Source organism: Caretta caretta, chromosome 1, assembly GCF_965140235.1.
Source record: "Caretta caretta isolate rCarCar2 chromosome 1, rCarCar1.hap1, whole genome shotgun sequence".
Taxonomy (NCBI): Eukaryota; Metazoa; Chordata; order Testudines; family Cheloniidae; genus Caretta; species Caretta caretta.
The window spans coordinates 326,483,824-326,504,851 of NC_134206.1; the positions used below are offsets into that span (position 1 = coordinate 326,483,824).

General features: G+C 44.9%; 2 protein-coding genes across 3 annotated transcripts in view; one reads left to right on the forward strand and one right to left on the reverse strand.

Moving 5' to 3' along the window:
• Positions 1 to 21,028, forward strand: part of COG5 (component of oligomeric golgi complex 5) — a 310,045-nt gene that overhangs the window by 166,788 nt on the left and 122,229 nt on the right. The gene's annotated exons all lie outside the window — the stretch shown is intronic.
• On the reverse strand, positions 1,472 to 8,550 carry LOC142071026 (uncharacterized). Its single transcript, XM_075125206.1, has 5 exons — positions 7,640 to 8,550; positions 6,792 to 7,251; positions 3,102 to 3,183; positions 1,686 to 1,794; positions 1,472 to 1,575 (listed from the first exon to the last, which is right to left on the reverse strand). The coding sequence occupies exons 1-5, from the start codon at positions 8,217 to 8,219 to the stop codon at positions 1,472 to 1,474; spliced, it is 1,335 nt and encodes a 444-aa protein (XP_074981307.1). The 5' UTR covers positions 8,220 to 8,550.

The following is a 21,028-nucleotide window of genomic DNA, read 5'->3' on the forward strand; positions in this document are numbered from 1 at the left end:
GCACCCCTTATGCGCATATACGCACGACTCCAGAGAGCACCAGCGCCGGCCCTACGGATACCACTGGGGGGAAAATTTCCGGCACTGGTGCATGTGGCAAGCACACACACACCTACTTACGTGGAATGGACATGAGCAACACATCTCGAAGAACAACAGTTACGAAAGGCCAGTAAGTGGTTTTTTTTCTGCCTTCCCAAGAGACTCCTGCAGCAGACATACGATAGAGGGAGACCATAGGGAACAGGCTAAAGCCAGACCTGCAGTCCTTGCTGATCATAGGTTCTGGGGCAGGAAGGAGATCTTTTGTTTTAGCCTAACCATTAGTTTTGCCTCCAGTTCTGCTGTGGGGCATCCTGTAGAATCTCTTTATCTCTGCCATGGGTCAAGAACGCCCTTCCTGGTTCTGTCTACAATTTATTCCATCTACTATTTAATGAAGTACAAATCTGGAGAGACAAGGTGAGTGTGGTAATATCTTTTAATGGATGAACTTCTGTTGGTGAAAGAGATAAGCTTTTGAGATGCACAGAGCCCTTCAGATTTAGGAAAAGTACTCAGAGCTAAATACTAGGTGGAACAGATTGTTTAGCATAACTGCTTTCTAAGGGACCATATAAGGTGAAGTGCCCAGTTAACACCAGTCATAGGACAAAAATGGGGGTTTAGTGGGTTACAGACTGTTGTTATAAGCCATAAATCCAATGTCTTTATTAAGACCAAGATTTTTAGTGTCTAGCAAAGTTATGAATTTAAACTGGCGGCTTGTTTTTTGAATGTGTTGTGCAGGTTTCCTTTGAGGATGAGGACTGAGAGGTCAGATATGGAGTGATCGTTTTGTGAAAAGTATTCGCCCACGGGTGATACAGTGTATTTGTCTTTTATCAAATTTCTGTGTGAGTTCATTCAAGAGCATAGTGATTGTTTTGTTTCCCCTTCATAGTTGTTATTGGGACATTTAGCACACTAGATGAGGTGCACCACATGCTGTGATAGGCAGGTGTAGGACCCATGGATCTTGAAAGGTGTTTTGTCAGGGAGTATTGATCAGTGTAGTAGTGGAGATATGTCTGCAGGTTTTGTATCTGTTGTTCTGACAGGGTCTGATGCTGCTTTGAGTAGGTCTGTCCTGATCTGTGGGGAGCTTGGGGGATTGTTTGAAGGCCAGAAGAAAGGGTATGGGAAAGATTTCTTTCAGGATGTGATCCCCATCAGATATGGTTGTAACTGTATAATAAAACTCCATATGGGTTCCAGTGTGGGGTGGCAGATGACACTATTTGAGACAAATATCAAAATATCAAGCTAAGAGGACAGCTATAAAGTACCTGAAATTCAACCACCAGATAGTAATCAAACCAGCAGACAAAGGGGGTGCTATTGTAATCCTCAACCATGATGACTTCACCAATGAAGGCAACTTTCCAGCACCAGCTACTATAAAGGACTCAGAGAAGACTCCATACCATGATTAACCCAGGAATTTAAGAATATCATCAAATCCTTCCCCAAACAACTCCAAGAGAAACTCCACAACTTCATCCCCCTCGAACCCATCCCAGGGATCTCTTAAGGCTTCACAAGATACACAAATAAGGGAACCCGGACTGACCCATCATATCTGGCCATGGCACTCTTACTGAAGGAATATCAGGACTCATAGAAACCATCCTCAAATCACTCACCATGCAAAGGGCTAGCTTCCTCCAGGACACAACCTACTTTCTCCAGAAACTCCACAATATTAACAGTCTCCCTCAGAACACCATCTTTCCCACCAAGGGATGTTGCCACCTGTCATAAATATGAAGGGAAGGGTAACAACTTTCCTGTATACAGTACTATAAAATCCCTCCTGGCCAGAGGCACAATATCCTTTTACTTGTAAGGGGTTAAGAAGCTCAGGTAACCTGGCTGGCACCTGACCAAAAGGACCAATAAGGGGACAAGATACTTTCAAATCTAGCTGGGGGGAAAGGCTTTTGTCTGCCTGTTCTGTGTGCTTGCCAGAGAGAGATCAAGAAAGCAAGCAGTCCAACTCCATTAGAATTAGTAAGTACTAGCAAGGAAATGTGTTAGTTTACTTTTGTTTTGGCTTATTTTCTCTGTGCTGAGAGGAAGGTGTATTCCTGGTTTTCTTCTGGTAACTTTAAAGTTTTTGCCCAGAGGGAAATCCTGTGTTTTTAAATCTGATTGCCCTGTGAGATTAGCATCCCTTCTAATTTTACAGAGATGCTTCTTTTACCTTTTTTCTTTCTAATAAAGTTCTGTTTCTTTTAAGAGCCTGACTGATTTCTCTATGGTCCTAAGACCCAGGGGTTTGGGTCTGTGATCACTTTGTAACCAATTGGTTAAGATATTATTCTCAAGCCTCCCCAGGAAAGGGGGTGTAAGGGCTTGGGGGGATATTTAGGGGGAATAGGAACTCCAAGTGGTCTTTTCCCTAATCCTTTCTTAAATCACTTAGTGGTGGCAGCGTACCCTCCAAGGGCAAAGAGACTGTGCCTTGAGGAAGTTTTACCCTAAGCTGGTAGAAATAAGCTTAGGGGGTCTTTCATGTGGGTCCCCACATCTGTACCCTAGAGTTCAGAGTGGGGAGGGAACCCTGACACCACCCTAAACACCAGTATCTCTCGCAATGATTGTATTGCTGCCTGCCTCAAATATCTATCTACAAGACTACGGACAACACTTAGATATCCACCCCAAATACATCGCTAAACTCATCCATTTCATCCTCACCCCTAACAATTTTACATTCAACAACAAACACTTTGCCCAAACCATGGTAACAGTGGCGGGTACTAAGATGGCTCCCAAATATGCCAATCTCCTCGTGGGCCACCTTAAGGAAAAATTTATAGACAAATGCACCATGAAGCCAATGATATACCTGAGATATATCAATAATAATAATATTTTGACAGATGACCTAAACTCCTTCATAGATTTCCACCATGACTTCAGCAACCCCCACGCGTCCATCAAACTCTCTTTACCTCACTTCTGCACCAGCATCAACTTCCTGGACACTACAGTCAGCTTCAACAATGGAACTCAACAGACTGTATACAAGAAACGCAGAGATCATCACACTTTACCTTCACAGATCCAGTAACCACCTCAAACATATCAAGAAAGCTGTTACTTGCAGCCAGGCCTTCAGATACCACAGAATATACCCTGAGTTGAAAGTCTTAATACACTTAAAACTGCCTTCATCAAACAAAGACAATCTATCAGAGAAGTAGGTTTGCATCATGGAATGGGCCGTGCAAATACCCTGACAGGACCTGCTTTAATACAGGAGGAAAAAACCCCTCCAAATGCACACCCATGATTGTCACCTATCACCCCACACTGGAACCCACACAGAGCATCATTAAACAATTACAACCCATACTTGATGGGGACCATAGCCTGAAAGAAATCTTTCCTGAACTACTCCTTCTGGCCTTCAAACAGTCTTTCCCAGATCTGAAGTAGAGCTCTGTTAGCTTGAAAGCTTGTCTCTTTCACCAGCAGAAGTTGGTTCAGTAAAAGATATAACCTCACCCACCCGGTCTTTCTAATATTATGTCTGGGACCAATGCAGCTAGAACAACTAGTACAAACTTATCAGTCAGAGAAAGGAGCCCTTGCATCTCCCCTCCAAATTAGTCATCAGCCAGGTGGGGGATAGGGGAGCTAAATTTTATTTCCTCCTGCCAGGGCACACCAGAGTACATCCCTGATATGCCCACTCAGTCTGAGTTATGTTCTGGGTTTGAAAATTTGATTAGTGTCACTGGATGGTTAGAGGTGTTAGTGTGTTTGCTGTAGGGTGCTGAATTTCTCTGTTAGAGGTTACAGGGGTATAGTTCTTCTGTAACTAAGGGTATGTCTACACTACGGAATAAGGTCGAATTTATAGAAGTCGGTTTTTTAGAAATCGGTTTTATAAATTCGAGTGTGTGTGTCCCCACAGAAAATGCTCTAAGTGCATTAAGTGCATTAACTCGGCGGAGCGCTTCCACAGTACCGAGGCAAGCGTCGACTTCGGGAGCGTTGCACTGTGGGTAGCTATCCCACAGTTCCCGCAGTCTCCGCTGCCCATTGGAATTCTGGGTTGAGATCCCAATGCCTGATGGGGCTAAAACATTGTCGCGGGTGGTTCTGGGTACATATCGTCAGCCTCCCGTTCCCTCCCTCCCCCCGTGAAAGCAAGGGCAGACAATCATTTCGCGCCTTTTTTCCTGAGTTACCTGTGCAGACGCCATACCACAGCAAGCATGGAGCCCGCTCAGGTAACCGTCACCCTATGTCTCCTGGGTGCTGGCAGACGCGGTACGGCTTTGCTGCACAGTAGCAGTAACCCCTTGCCTTCTGGCAGCAGACGGTGCAATACGACTGGTAGTCGTCCTCATCGTGTCCGAGGTGCTCCTGGCCGCGTCGGCTGGGAGCGCCTGGGCAGACATGGGCGCAGGGACTACATTTGGAGTGACTTGACCAGGTCATTCTCTTTAGTCCTGCAGTCAGTCCTATTGAACCGTCTTATGGTGAGCAGGCAGGCGATACGGACTGCTAGCAGTCGTACTGTACCATCTTCTGCCAGGCAGGCAAGAGATGAGGATTGCTAGCAGTCGTATTGCACCATCTTCTGCCAGGCAGGCAAGAGATGGGGATGGCTAGCAGGCGTACTGTACCATCTTCTGCCGAGCAGCCATGAGATGTGGATGGCATGCAGTCCTTCTGCACCGTCTGCTGCCAGCCAAAGATGTAAAAGATAGATGGAGTGGGTCAAAACAAGAAATAGACCAGATTTGTTTTGTACTCATTTGCCTCCTCCCCTGTCTAGGGGACTCATTCCTCTAGGTCACACTGCAGTCACTCACAGAGAAGGTGCAGCGAGGTAAATCTAGCCATGTATCAATCAGAGGCCAGGCTAACCTCCTTGTTCCAATAACAACGATAACTTAGGTGCACCATTTCTTATTGGAACCCTCCGTGCAGTCCTGCCTGAAATACTCCTTGATGTACAGGCACCCCCTTTGTTGATTTTAGCTCCCTGAAGCCAACCCTGTAAGCCGTGTCGTCAGTCGCCCCTCCCTCCGTCAGAGCAACGGCAGACAATCGTTCCGCGCCTTTTTTCTGTGCGGACGCCATACCACGGCAAGCATGGAGCCCGCTCAGCTCACTTTGGCAATTAGGAGCACATTAACCACCACACGCATTATTCAGCAGTATATGCAGCACCAGAACATGGCAACGCGATACCGGGCGAGGAGGCGACGTCAGCGCGGTCCCGTGAGTGATCAGGACATGGACACAGATTTCTCTGAAAGCATGGGCCCTGACAATGCATGCATCATGGTGCTAATGGGGCAGGTTCATGCTGTGGAACGCCGATTCTGGGCTCGGGAAACAAGCACAGACTGGTGGGACCGCATAGTGTTGCAGGTCTGGGACGATTCCCAGTGGCTACGAAACTTTCGCATGCGTAAGGGCACTTTCATGGAACTTTGTGACTTGCTTTCCCCTGTCCTGAAGCGCATGAATACCAAGATGAGAGCAGCCCTCACAGTTGAGAAGCGAGTGGCGATAGCCCTGTGGAAGCTTGCAACGCCAGACAGCTACCGGTCAGTTGGGAATCAATTTGGAGTGGGCAAATCTACTGTGGGGGCTGCTGTGATGCAAGTAGCCCACGCAATCAAAGATCTGCTGATATCAAGGGTAGTGACCCTGGGAAATGTGCAGGTCATAGTGGATGGCTTTGCTGCAATGGGATTCCCTAACTGTGGTGGGGCTATAGACGGAACCCATATCCCTATCTTGGCACCGGAGCACCAAGCCGCCGAGTACATAAACCGCAAGGGGTACTTTTCGATAGTGCTGCAAGCTCTGGTGGATCACAAGGGACGTTTCACCAACATCAACGTGGGATGGCCGGGAAAGGTGCATGATGCTCGCATCTTCAGGAACTCTGGTCTGTTTCAAAAGCTGCAGGAAGGGACTTTATTCCCAGACCAGAAAATAACTGTTGGGGATGTTGAAATGCCTATATGTATCCTTGGGGACCCAGCCTACCCCTTAATGCCATGGCTCATGAAGCCGTACACAGGCAGCCTGGACAGTAGTCAGGAGCTGTTCAACTACAGGCTGAGCAAGTGCAGAATGGTGGTAGAATGTGCATTTGGACGTTTAAAGGCGCGCTGGCGCAGTTTATTGACTCGCTTAGACCTCAGCGAAACCAATATTCCCACTGTTATTACTGCTTGCTGTGTGCTCCACAATATCTGTGAGAGTAAGGGGGAGACGTTTATGGCGGGGTGGGAGGTTGAGGCAAATCGCCTGGCTGCTGGTTACGCGCAGCCAGACACCAGGGCGGTTAGAAGAGCACAGGAGGGCGCGGTACGCATCAGAGAAGCTTTGAAAAACAGTTTCATGACTGGCCAGGCTACAGTGTGAAAGTTCTGTTTGTTTCTCCTTGATGAACCCCCCCGCCCCTTGGTTCACTCTACTTCCCTGTAAGCTAACCACCCTCCCCTCCTCCCTTTAATCATTGCTTGCAGAGCCAATAAAGTCATTGCTGCTTCACAGTCATGCATTCGTTATTCATTCATCACACAAATAGGGGGATGACTACCAAGGTAGCCCAGGAGGGGTGGTGGAGGAGGGAAGGAAAATGCCACACAGCACTTTAAGCACAGCACTTTAAAAGTTTACAACTTTAAAATTTATTGAATGACAGCCTTCTTTTTTTTGGGCAATCCTCTGTGGGGGAATGGCTGGTTGGCCGGAGGCCTCCCCACCGTGTTCTTGGGCGTCTGGGTGTGGAGGCTATGGAACTTGGGGAGGAGGGCGGTTGGTTACAGAGGGGCTGCAGTGGCAGTCTGTGCTCCAGCTGCCTTTGCTGCAGCTCAACCATACACTGGAGCATACTGGTTTGGTCCTGCAGCAGCCTCAGCATTGAATCCTGCCTCCTCTCATCACGCTGCCGCCACATTTGAGCTTCAGCCCTGTCTTCAGCCCGCCACTTACTCTCTTCAGCCCGCCACTTACTCTCTTCAGCCCTCCACCTCTCCTCCCGGTCATTTTGTGCTTTCCTGCACTCTGACATTATTTGCCTCCACGCATTCGTCTGTGCTCTGTCAGTGTGGGAGGACAGCATGAGCTCGGAGAACATTTCATCGCGAGTGCGTTTTTTTTTCTTTCTAAGCTTCACTAGCCTCTGGGAAGGAGAAGATCCTGTGATCATTGAAACACATGCAGCTGGTGGAGAAAAAAAAAGGGACAGCGGTATTTAAAAAGACACATTTTATAAAACAGTGGCTACACTCTTTCAGGGTAAACCTTGAAAGTTAACATTACATACATAGCACATGTGCTTTCGTTACAAGGTCGCATTTTGCCTCCTCCCACCGCGTGAACGGATTTTGGTTGAATGCCAGCAAACATACACTGCAATGCTTTGTTCTACAGTGATTCCCCAGTACGTGTTGCTGGCCTGGAGTGGTAAAGTGTCCTACCATGAAGGACGAAATAAGGCTGCCCTCCCCAGAAACCTTTTGCAAAGGCAGAACCGCAAATGCCAGGGCAAAGTAATCCTTTCACATGCTTGCTTTTAAACCATGTATAGCATTTTAAAAGGTACACTCACCAGAGGTCCCTTCTCCGCCTGCTGAGTCCAGGAGGCAGCCTTGGGTGGGTTCGGGGGGTACTGGCTCCAGGTCTAGGGTGAGAAACAGTTCCTGGCTGTCGGGAAAACCGGTTTCTCCGCTTGCTTGCTGTGAGCTATCTACAACCTCCTCATCATCATCATCTTCGTCCCCAAAACCTACTTCTGTATTGCCTCCATCTCCATTGAAGGAGTCAAACAACACGGCTGGGGTAGTGGTGGCTGAACCCCCTAAAATGGCATGCAGCTCATCATAGAAGCGGCATGTTTGGGGCTCTGACCCAGAGCGGCCGTTCGCCTCTCTGGTTTTCTGGTAGGCTTGCCTCAGCTCCTTCAGTTTCACGCGGCACTGCTTCGGGTCCCTGTTATGGCCTCTGTCCTTCATGCCCTGGGAGATTTTCAGAAAGGTTTTGGCATTTCGAAAACTGGAACGGAGTTCTGATAGCACGGATTCCTCTCCCCAAACAGCGATCAGATCCCGTACCTCCCGTTCAGTCCATGCTGGAGCTCTTTTGCGATTCTGGGACTCCATCATGGTCACCTCTGCTGATGAGCTCTGCATGGTCACCTGCAGCTTGCCACGCTGGCCAAACAGGAAATGAGATTCAAAAGTTCGCGGTTCTTTTCCTGTCTACCTGGCCAGTGCATCTGAGTTGAGAGCGCTGTCCAGAGCGGTCAGAATGGAGCACTCTGGGATAGCTCCCGGAGGCCAATACCATCGAATTGTGTCCACAGTACCCCAAATTCGAGCCGGCAACGTCGATTTAAGCGCTAATCCACTTGTCAGGGGTGGAGTAAGGAAATCGATTTTAAGAGCCCTTTAAGTCGAAATAAAGGGCTTCATTGTGTGGACGGGTGCAGGTTTAAATCGATTTAACGCTGCTAAATTCGATCTAAAGTCCTAGTGTAGACCAGGGCTAGGACATACCTATTTGCCTGTTAATCTGCTTACAGCATGCTAATGTAAACTATTGTTTTTTCTGTAGCTTAAAACTAACCATTTCTACATAGCATACAATTGTACAAAATAGCTTGCTGTGGAATGGTCAAAGGCTGATATGTTGTGTAACTGTTTCATTTTATGCTATTACTTTATCGCTTTAAAGTACTTTTCCATAACCTGTTGTTTAAACTTGGCTAAATGTATTGCAGGCTCTAAACTACTCTTCCATTTTGGGATTGCCATAATTGTTTATAGCTGTTTTTAATGCACCGTTACATTTTTTTAAGAGCTTTTGTCTTAATATGTCTAGTATTCTTTTATCTGGATTAAACCCTTAATAAAACTTTTTAATTTTTTTTTTCTAATCGGTGTTAAAAACTCATCTATCACACCCTTCAAAAAAACGAATATGCCATAAGAACAATAACAACTGGCAAAAGCACACTGCAGCTTAGAGAAAGTTGCTAAGGACCATATCATGCTATCACTTTTTAAGCAGAACTACCCATTAGATTGGTTTAGCTTTTGACCATTCTGTAACATGCTATTTTGTAAAAACTTACTCCCCTAGGGAGTTTTGCTTAAGAACTAATTGTGCATCTTGGCCCTAAGTCACATGCTATAATGGATGTATTTTTATGTTTGACCCTATCTGTTGACTGTCAAATACTCGTAGATCATTCGTGGTTTGTGTCTTCCTGAGGGCGTTGTTAAATTTACACTTAACTGCTATTAATGAATATTAACAGAATAAATCAAATGGTTCAGTCTATATATTGCACAGTGAAATAGATAATGATTCCCTTAAATATGTAACTGAAAGAGAAAGATAAATACGGTGTTAGGACCCTATACTTGTACAGGTTAAGCCTGCCTTTCAATATACAGCAATATATCACATTATATGTTTTTTTAGAAGCTGATTTTATAAGATCTGCAGCTCTGTGTTTATCTGTCCATGTAGAGACAACTGGATGAAGCCTTTAACGTATTTACCGTACCATATAGAATCATGTTTTGTCTTGTTTTCACTTTCTTTGATCAAAATCAAGCATCCTCATCAGCAGTCGCCACAGCCCTCATTGATATACCTGAGTAAAAACACCTTGAGCCTTTACCCATCTTCCTAGAATCTTTCTGTTTTCACTGTGAGATGTTTCCTAATGGGAGATCTAAACGCTTTTTAATTTGTTGAGCATTCTTTGGTTTTGAACAGAATTAAGCCCCTCTCAACATTTTACAAACAGCTTTAAAGATCTTCCGTGAAAGAAAGAGAAAAAAGCATATTGAGCCCAGTGAATCAGAGCAGAAGTTGTAGCATCCATCGTTAATATCCATCTCCACATAATAACGTTAACGTGGCTTGAAACTATGTCTGGTTAAAATAATAGATGATCCCTGTAAGTAACAATTACATCAAAATAAACCAGCACCAAAACATACAATTCTATTACACGTCAGAACAATTTGCCCCAAGAAAATAGAGGTGACAGAACTTTAGAGGCAAAAATGAGTAAGCAGCACAGAAGAAGACAGCACTATTAATTAACACTGGAATATATTAATTAGAAATAGTAAAATGTATGAAAAAGTACAAAGTCATAAATTACTTTGTTTTGGAAAAACTATGTATTGTGCATTATCTGAAATGATTCATAGATTTTTAAGGCCAGAAGGGACCATTGTGATTATCTAGTCTGACCTTGTCTGAAACACAGTTCCTAGAATGTTACTGAGTAATTCCTGCATCAAGACCATATCTTCTTATTGAGTTAGAGCATGTTTTTTAGAAAGATATAGTGATGGAGAAGCCACCATATCCCTTGGTAAGTTTTTACCAATGGTATATTATTTTTACTCTTAAAAATTTTGCATCTTATGTCTACTGCCATCACAAGAGGAAATTGAGTGTGATATCGCCATTGAATAGGTCATTTTGGTGGCCGCTGATAGCAAGTTGGGTGTGAAGAAACTTAAAAGGTATTGTAGATATTCCTTAAATCTGGAACATATCTAAGAGGGTATGGGGCCATCATAACAAATATCTTGTGTTATTTCTCCTCTGTGTATTCCAGTTCATTCTGGAATGCTAATTTATTAGACCTCTGAAATCAAATAAGTTTCTGAGGCTATAAATAAAATCTTGTATCCTCTCAAATATATTGATTAAATTTTAATTTTCTTTCTAGTACCTTTATTAAAATGCCTTACAGACTTGTTAAAAATGTTAGTTTGTTATAGGAATATCTAATACTAGCCAGGATACTTACTGATGTTTCAAAGAGTTAGTTTCCTGTACCATACGTCTAATTTTAACTTTGCTTATATCTAGAATTTGTAAGCGACCACATTTAATTTTTAAAAAGGACAAATTTTAGCGACTATCTTATTTGGCTTTCCAAGAGCATACCAAACATCAAAACTGGGCACAGAAACATAACATCGATTGTTAGTATTAAATATAAATTTTCTTGACAAAATGGCAGTGATAGATTGGATATTGCAGTAAGACGTCAGACTCATTCCTTTCTTTGAAGAGCGAGACATTGACTATAATCATCAGTTTCCAGTAGGTGATCAGAAAAGGCCAAATCTCCGTTAGTGCAATGGTGGTATCAAGAAGAGCAAATAAGTTATTTTGAGCACAGTACTGTGCATTCTATAAGTAAACACTGTGGCCAAAATTCTCAAAAATACACTAAGTCCATATTTAGGCACTTGCCTAGTTTTAAAAACTTTTGTCTATTCAGTGGATCTCAGTGACCAGACTTGGACCTAAGAGTCTAACTTTAGCTCTTGTTTTTAAAAATATTGGGCCTAGAAAACAACTGCATCACTTTCCATTGGAAATGTTGCAAGAAGAGCAATATATTTCAAAGGGTTGTGTATTGTAGTATATACTGTACTAGGCATGAAGATGTGACAGGTATTGTAATTTTCTCTCAGGGTGGGAATAATTGGAAATTATTCAAGAAATGAATAACTCCAACAGTGGATCTATTTAAAGCATAGTTTTTAAGGTTACAATCTTTTTAGGCCCATATAGATACTTTTGCATTTGAATGGCCAGTAAGGCATCATATGGTGCATATGTCTCCTTACTGGCAGTCATTTCTGAGCCGACTGATAGAAGAAGTAAAAGGATTCAATAATTTTCTTTTGGCCAAGATGACACTTGGTCATATTTGTAATAACAGTGAAAGAGACTCAGCGTTTCTGTAAAGGAAAATATTTGTTACTATAAACCAGTGATACGCAGACCTCAGTGGTTCAGGAGCCAAGTTAGTGATCAACATTATCCCAAAGACCCACAGTAGTGTAAATTAATTGTTTCTTTTACTATACTACTATATATTCATATTTAAACAGTATGATGGGAAATATTTAGTTTAGATAGATATACATTATTCTCACAGCAAAATGACTCACCAAATATTATTATTTTATCAGTTACAGTTGGTTAATAACATAGTAAAAGCATCCTGATTGGTTAATAATTAAATCACACAGTGTTTTAATATCATGTGCTGCAAAGAGCAACAGGAGACACATTAAAGAGCCACTTGGAGTTTGTGAGCTTCAGTCTGAGTATCACTGCTGTAAACAAACTCAACCATCTGATTCTGAAGTTCCATTTTTTATCCCTCAGATTGGTAAGTATTGAGAATAGTTCACAACAATATCAATAACCGTCACAACATGGCCCACGCAGACTGATGTGGGTAGAAGGCAGTTCTCTAAAGGCACTCTGATTCCCTACTCACATGTAGATGAGCTTAACAATATACTCTCTCAGGGTGGAACAGAAGGGATTCAATGTGGTCTGTCATAAAGCTTCAAATTTAAATTCTAGCTCTTCTAGCTGCCTGTTGCCCTGGATCCTGATTACCCACAAGGCCTTGTCAATCTGGTATGGGTTTGCTGTGGAGGACAAGCAACTGAAGGAAGCCAGATGCATGTGTAAGGGGTAGGGAGAGGCCTTGCAGAGAAAATTTCTGTATATATCTCAGAAAAACAAAAGTAAAAATTCTTCCCCTCCCGCCCCCCCGATCCCCAAATAAACATTCAATATCCATTTTTTATGTGAGAGATCTTAAAACAGAGGTATCATCCAAGAAATTCCTGTTGAGACAGCTAGAAAAAATACTTTGTTTTATTAATCAGAGTAGGGAAGATTTTTGTATTCTTTGAGATAGAGAATGATCTCCAAGAAAAGACTCTTTCCAGTATAGTTCCTTACTGGAATTATTCAACTCTCCAAGTAAAACAATTAGTGTGCATTTAACAATAATATCAACCTTTCTTAACATACATAAATTCTACTAACTGGTATTTACAAAGGCTATTAACTTAAGGCATGACTCTGCAAAGCAATCCGCAATGGAAGAGCTGTGTACCCTCAGGGAGGTACGAGTAACTCACTGGGATTTTGTGAGAGTGTAAGGAGCTACCTTGCACAGATTGCTATGCAAGATCAAGGCCTTAGCACCAAAAAGAAATTACTGTCCCCATCTGTGGAGTGAAGTGTCCTTTTAAAAGCTCTCATATGGCACTCTTAGAAATCTTCAAAGGGAAACTGTCAATTCTTTCTGTCTAGGCATTTATAGTTTCCACTCACCCACATAAGACGTTTTGTAAAAATAAACTTCATAAAATCTTAAATATCACACAACAATGTATGTAACTTTTCAAATTTAAACTTGATTTATACTTGCAATAATTACTTCAAATTTTGTAACAACACAATGGATATAATACTACATATAGATATAAGTAACTCATCTAATTTCTCCTGATTCCTGTGGCATGAGCCATTTCTATGAAGCACAAAGAAAAAGTATTAATATTCCTTCAAATGTCCTGCAGAACTGCTGCCTTCCTCCAATTTTCAGGTTTGCATGTGTTGTACCTTTTCTTTGTATCTGATGGTGGCAGTGTATTGGAACTGGATGCTGCAGAATATTGGTTGTTTTGGGAGTAGATATTTACTTGTTTAGCATATAATTGTTAAAAACCTGGATAACACACCAGAGATCCATATGATTATGTAAAAAAAAATAGTGATATATGCTGTAGATTTATTTCTGGGCAATACTCAAGATTTATGTAAACAGTGTGCAATTTGGGAAGTTTTGAATATCAGTTACTTCTGGCAACTTTCCATGGTTTAAATGACATTTTAGTTTGTAGCCAAGAGGTGTTTCTAGCCAGAATGTTAGAATTACTTCATTATGCAGTCAGAGCTACTAAATTATTAATGTATTATTTACAGATACTTGGAGGATATATTTGTTTCATTTCATCAGAAAAATAGGTTATCCAATATTGTATTAAGCCGGTAGGGTCTAAAACAGGGGTGGGCAAACTTTTTGGCCTGAGGGCCACATCTGGGTACGGAAATTGTATGGCGGGCCATGAATGCTCACAAAATTGGAATTGGGGTGTAGGAGGGGGTGAGGACTCTGGCCAGGGGTGCAGACTCTGGGGTGGGGCCAGAAATGAGGAGTTCAGGATGCGGGAGGTGGCTCAGGACTTGGGCAGGAGTTTGAGGTGCGGGGGGGGGGGGAGGGAAGGCTCTAGCTGGAGGTGCAGGCTCTGGGGTGGGGCTGGGGATGTGGGGTTTGGGGCACAGGAGGGTGCTCTGGGCTCAGATTGAAGGGTTCAGAGGGTGGGAGAGGGATCAGGGCTGCAGCAGAGGGTTGGGGCCTGGGATGGGGCCAGGGGTACAAGCTCCGGGCGGAGCTTACCTCAAGCAGCTCCCGGAAGCAGTGGCATGTCCCCCTCTCTGGCTCCTACATAGAGGCATGGCCAGGTGGCTCTGTGCTGCCCCGTCCGCAGGCGCCATCCCCGCAGCTCCCATTGGCTGCAGTTCCTGGCATGTGTGTGGAGCAACCCCCAACCCAGCTCCCTGTCTGGAGCGCGGGAACGGGGCAAGGCCCAGACCCTGCTCCCCAGCGGGAGCTCAAGGGCTGGATTAAATCGGCTGGTGGGCCGGATGTGGTAAAATGATAGAAAAACCAACACACAGCATATATTTTAATTCTTTCTTCCTCTCACAACCCTCATAGCCTCCATTATTGGGGTAGAACTAGGAGAAACGCTCAGATGTGTTTTTAAGCACTGATATTTTCTTCTTCATTTTTTTTTAAAGCTGCAGGTTATCCTCTAATTTTACAAGTAAACTTTTCAAGTGTCATACATGAATTAATTCCATGTGCCAGTTCCATTACAAATGAGTTAAATGGATGGATAGTATAGACAACAATAGTACCACTCTGAGAAATTTTATCTGATGACTCGTTGCTGTATTTTTGATAAATGAGTAACCAACTTATAGATCACTTAAATATTGTATTACTCAAATTTTATGCAGATGTAAGGAAACCAGAGACTAAAATCTCTGAAACATTTCCACATCTACCAGAGGTCCCCTGAACAAGTTTTGTATTTTCTGCATGTTCTTGCCAGGAGTATTTGGGAAAAGTGCAATTTGTTCTGTGGAATTGTAAGTCCCATTGGAAGTGAGAGATCAATGGATTCAATAAAGATTTAGCTGAGTGTGGTCTGTCTGTATATCTTGGGTACTTTAAATAGTCCACATTACCATAATATCTGAGTGCTTCACTATCTTTATTGCATTTATCATCACAAAGTTTCTGTGAGATAGGGGAATACTGTGATCTCCATTTTACAGCTGGGGAACTGAGGCACAGCAAGACAAAGTGACTTGCCCAAGGTCACATAGGAAATCTGTGTCAGAGCTGGGAATTGAACCTGGTCCCCGAGTCCCAGTCTCTAGCCACTGGAACACCCATCCTCTCCATAATGCATAAATAGACTTGAAAATATTGAAAAAGCTGACATTCCCCAAACTTTTTGTTTACTGTATAGCTGTAATTTGTTGCCTAAGAATTACCCTGCTCTGACTGGTATAATGAATAACCTTGTCATTAACCTAGTGAATTACAACTTGCACTAAGGAAAAAGATAAATCCCAACATGTTTGAAATGTGTTTCCTCTTCTCCCTGGCTGCTCTGACTGTGCTGCTGATGCAGTCTACTGCACAACTTAATTAGGCCTTTTTTTCTGCAAGGCTTACATTTTTAGAATAGTAATAAAGAAGGCAAATGGAGTGGCTGCTGCAGGTAAGCACTATGGAAACCTGTCACGACAAGAGTGTTTCAAAGCAAAGAGAATAATCACCTATTTAAAAAGTAAAACTACCTGCAAGATTCCAAAGCACCAACTATTTCAGTAGGGTCAGGGAAGGAGAAAGGACTAGGGAGATGCTAGAAAGAGGATATATTTATTATTCCTAAGTTTCTTTTTCAATGGAGAGGGGGGAAATTGTTTCTGCTTTTATGCTTTGTATCCCTCAATGTATTTATTTCCTTGAAACTCAGAACTGCCTGCCTAATGTATTATAATGTTGCACTAGCGACACGGTATTTGTGATTGATTGGGTACATCCATTATTAAGTCCTATTTTGGGGTGTTTTTAACTGCTAAAAATGCTAATTTGGCTAAAATTTCTCACCTTTGTTCTCAAGTGATGAACTATTTGGAAATTGAAAACAAAATAATTGGTGATGTTATTTAAAATTATATTGTTCTTGTTATCTCTAGATTTCAATGTGCTTTACATAGGTGGGAACCATTAGCCCCTTCAGAGATGGAGAAACTGAGGCATAGTGGCACTAGGTCACACAGGAAGTCATTGTTAGGACCTGTATTTGGACTCAGGTCTTTTGATGTCTAGTTGCATACTCTATTCAGTGCCCCATACTGCATCATACATTAATGAAAAATCTTTCAAATGTAATTAGTTATTTCTAAAGCACTTAGAACAGAGGTGGGCAAACTTTTTGGCCCAAGGGCCACATCTGAGTATGGAAATTGTATGGCGGGCCATGAATTCTCATGAAATTGGGGTTGGGGTGCAGGAGGGGGTGAGAGCTCTGGGCTGGGATGTGGGCTCTGGGGTGGGGCCAGAAATGAGGAGTTCAGGGTGCGGGACGGGGCTCCGGTCTGGGGTAAGGGGTTGGGGCACAGGGTGTGTGTGTGTGTGAGGGCTCTGGCTGGGGGTTCAGCCTTTGGGATGGGGCTGGGGATGAGGAGCTAGGGTTGCAAGAGGGTGCTTGGGCTGGGACCGAGGGGTTCGGAGTGCTGGAGGGGGCTCTGGGCTGGGACAGGGCGTTGGGGAGTGGGAGGGGGTCGGGGTACAGGCTCCGGGCAGCAGTTTCCTTAAGCAGCTCCCAGAAGCAGTGGTATGTCCCCCTCTCCGGCTCCTATGTGGAGGCGCGGCCAGGTGGCTCTGTGCACTGCGTTGTCTGTGCTGCCTCATCCCGCAGCTCCCAGTGACCGCAGTTCCCGGAGGTGGCGCTTGGGGTGGGGGCAGTGTGTGGCGCCCCCTGGCTGTCCTGATGCATAGGAACCGGAGGGGGACATGCAGCTCCAGCTGCTTCTGGGGCTGGAGCGCGGGAGCAGGGGAAGCCCCAGACCTTGCTTCCCAGCAGGAGCTCAAGAGCTGGATTAAATCGGCTGGCAGGCCGGATGTGGCCTGCGGGCCGTAGTTTGCCCACCCCTGACTTAGAACATGCAAAGTGCCATAGAAATGGGGTTAGGTATTATTACTATTAAGCTTGGTAGGTACCGTACATAGCCTTCAATTACATTCATTTGCAATGCCTACTATATGCATAACTGTTTGGCAATATGGTTAGATATGGTGATACACCTATGTGCAAGAGCTATTCCTGCGGGAATTATGCGCCTAAAATTCTGCACATATTTTAAAATTCTGCGTATTTTCTTTGTCAAAATAACACACTAGAATCACTCCAGTTTCAATTATTTTGGTAATTTATTTCAAAATACCTTTCAACAAGTATGTTAACAATACAGATAACAACAAAAAAGATTCCCCCAGGAGTAGAGTTAAAGCAGGACAGTAAAGACACTGGAGGGAGTAAAGGCCCTGGGGGTGCTGCTGTCTGGGCTAGGGGTGTGGCCTGTGGCTGGGCTCTAGAGGAAAGGGGGTACTGGTGTCTGGGCCGTGGTGCCCCGTGGCTGGGCTCTGGGAGGGAAAAGGGTGTTGGTGTCTGACCCAGGGGGTGCCATGCAGCTGGACTCTGGGGGGAGGGGAGTGCAGATGTGTAGGCTCTGGGGGCCCCACACAGCCCCCTCCAACATCCCCCAACTGGAACTGGGTTGTCCAGGGGTTTCTTTACTGTCCTGCGAAGGGATGTGGGTATGGTGCAGCCCTGCCCTTCTTACCCTTTTTCAGAGATGGGTCTCCCGTAAGGTTGCCAACTTTTTAATGGCACAAAATTGAACACCCCTGTGCTTCCCTTTCCCCGGGGCCCTGTCCCTTCCACGAGGCTCCGCCCCAGCTCACTCTATCCTTCCTCTTCCGTCACTCGCTCTCCCCCGCCCTCGCTCACTGGCTGGGGCAGGAGGTTGGGATTCAAGACAGGGGTGAGGGCTCTGGCTGGGGGTGCGGCCAGCGATTAGGGGTTTGGGGTGTGGGAGAGGGCTCCAGGCTGGGGCAGGGGTTTGGGTGCGGGGGAGGTATGGGCTCTGAGATGGGGGTGTGGGCTCCGGGTGGGGCCAGAAATGAGGGGTTCAGGGTGCAGGAGAGGGGTCTGGGCTGGGGCAGGGGGTTGGGATGTGGGGGGCGTGAGGACTCCGGCTGGGATGCAGGCTCTGGGGTGGGGCAGGAGATGAGGGATTTGGGGTTCAGGAGGGGGCTCCGGGCTGGAGCCAAGGGGTTTGGGGTGTGGGATGGGGTGCAGGCTCCGGCTGCGGGTGTGGACTTGTGGGTGGGGCTGGGTGTGATGTTGCACTCTATATGATTTTATGAAAATATGCTAATGAGTATGAATATAATGTAACTGGAATATGCTTCATGCAAAAGGTTTCTTGTAAGGTATCATTACAAGGTTTATAATCTACTGAGTGTGGTCATCCTATTTGTATGTATGTATCATTCTTGTGTCTGAAACCAGAAATATGAAATGTAACTCTGAGGGCCTATTGTAGTTATGCAAAGTGTGGGCCACTAATGGTGGTTTGGAATCTTGATGGCTCCCATCAACCAGGACAATTGACTGTGGATGGCTCTGTTTGTAGGCAGGCCTTCCTGTGGGTCAGGCTGGAAGGAATGCAGGCTTGGGGTCTCACAGGATATGTGACCATGTCACCTAGTACTGAAATCCATCTTTACCTGGTGCTTTTCCTTTTAGAAGGGGTGGTGGGGACCCAGAGAGACAGAAGATTCCCGCCTTGTGCCAAAGCCATATAAGGGGGTGGAACAGAACAAAGAGGGCTGCAATCATGAGAAATCCCCTAGCTACCACCTGAGCTGGAACAAGGGCTGTATCAGGGGAAAGGATTGTGCCCAGACTAGGAAGGCGTCCAGTCTATGATAGAAGCTTATTGAAACATCTGAGGGTGAGTTTTCTTACTGAATACAGATAGACTTGCGTGTTTTATTTTATTTTACTTGGTAATTCTCTTTGTTCTGTTGGTTACTACTTGGAACCACTTAAATCCTACTTTTTGTATTTAATAAAATCACTTTTCACTTATTAATTAACCCAGTGTATGTATTAATATCTGGGGAGGCAGGGGGAAAACAGCTGTGTATATCTCTCTATCAGTGTTATAGAGGGTGAACAATGTATGAGTTTACCCTGTATAAGCTTTATACAGGGTAAAACGGATTTATTTGGAGTTTGGATCCCATTGGGAGTTGGGCATCTGAGTGTTAGAGACAGGAACACTTCTTTCAGTTAAGCCTGAAGTTTATGGGACATGGTTCATACCTGGGTCTGTGTTTGCAGCCGGCAAGCGTGTCTGGCTCAAATAAGGCAAGCTTCTGGAGTCCGAAGCTGGCAGGGAAAACGGGTTAGAAGTAATCTCAGCACATCGGTTGGCAGTTCCCAAGAGGGTTTCTGTGATCCAAACTGTCACACTGGGGATGAGGGATTTCGGGTGCAAGAGGGGGCTTAGGGATGGTGCTGGGGGTTGGAGTGTGGGGGGGCAGTGAAGGCTCCAGTGGGGGGTGCGGGCTCTGGGGTGGGGCTGGGGATGACGGGCTTGGGGTGTAGGAGGGAGCTCAGGACTGAAGCAGGGGGTTGGAGTGTTGTGGGGGTTGAGAGGTGCAGGCTCCTGTAGGGAGTTTGCGTGCGAGAGGGGACTCTGGGCTGAGACAGGGACTTGGGGTGCGGGAGGAATTTTGGGGTGCGGGGTCCCTTAGCCCTGCTACGCTGCCAACCTGAGCCTCAAGGGTCCCAGTTTCACTGGGTGTTCCGGTTGAAAACCGGATGCCTGGCAACCCTAGTTTCCTAGGCCGTCTCCCACCCCCGGGAGAATGAGGATCAAGCAGAGCATGCAGCCTCCAGTCCAGCCAGGCTGGGCACTCCTCTCACTGTGGGCTGGGCTCTGCAGAGTCCAGCGGCCCCTAGTGGCAGCCAGCAACTCTGCAGTCCCAATTCTGCGGGGGAATGGGGAATTCTGCAAAATTCTGCATTGTGCAGTGGTGCAGAATTCCCCCAAGAGTAAGCATGGATAGATAGATAAATGCATGAAATAAATGTGTTTGGATTTATTTCAGTGATTAACAATTCAAATAAACACAAGTGATGAATGATATCTGTGGATATACTGAAAGCACACATTGAGTTCAAATTCTACTTTTTTTGAGGTGCCTGGGCATTTACTTTCCCAGAGTAGGCCTGGACTACACTAAAAATTTAGGTCAGCCCAGCTATGTCGCTCATGGGTGTGAAAAATCCAGTCCTGAGCAACATAGTCATGCTGATCTAACCCTCAGTGTAGAATTCTTCTTTTGACCTAGCTACTGCCTCTCAGAGAGGTGTGGATTGTCTATGCCAATAGGAGAACCCCTCCCATTGGAGTAGGTAGTATCACACAGAAGCGCTACAGCAGTGCAGCTGCAGGTGTACCACTGTAGTGTTCAAGTGTAGACAAGCCCATAGACAGGAACATAAGGATGGCCATACTGGGTCAGAACAATGTTCCATTGAGCCCAGTATCCTGTCTTCTGACAATGGCCAATGCCAGGTACTTGCAAGAGAATAAACAGAACAGGCAATCAAGTGATCCATTCCCTATTGTCCACTCCCGGTTTCTGGCAAGCAGAGGCTAGAGACACACTGAGCATGGGGTTGCATCCCTGACCTTCTTGACTAATAGCCAGTGATGGACCTATCCTCCATGAACTTATCTAATTCTTTTTTGAACCCCTTTTTTGAAGCCTTCACAGCATCCCCTGGCGACAAGTTCCACAAGTTGACTGTGTGTTGTGTGAAGAAGTACTTCCTCCTGTTTGTTTTAAGCCTGCTGCCTATGAATTTCATTGGTGACCCCCTAGTTCTTGTGTTATGTGAAAGAGTAAATAATA

Coding starts and splice junctions, on each gene's coding strand:
- LOC142071026 (XM_075125206.1), bottom strand. CDS start 8,219: ATGCAGAGCTCATCAGCAGAGGTGACCATGATGGAGTCCCAGAATCGC. Junction 3,184..6,791: donor CCCAGACGCCCAAGAACACG/GTGGGGAGGCCT, acceptor CTTTCAACTCAG/GGTATATTCTGTGGTATCTG. Junction 1,795..3,101: donor TGGTTACTGGATCTGTGAAG/GTAAAGTGTGAT, acceptor TATTTATGACAG/GTGGCAACATCCCTTGGTGG.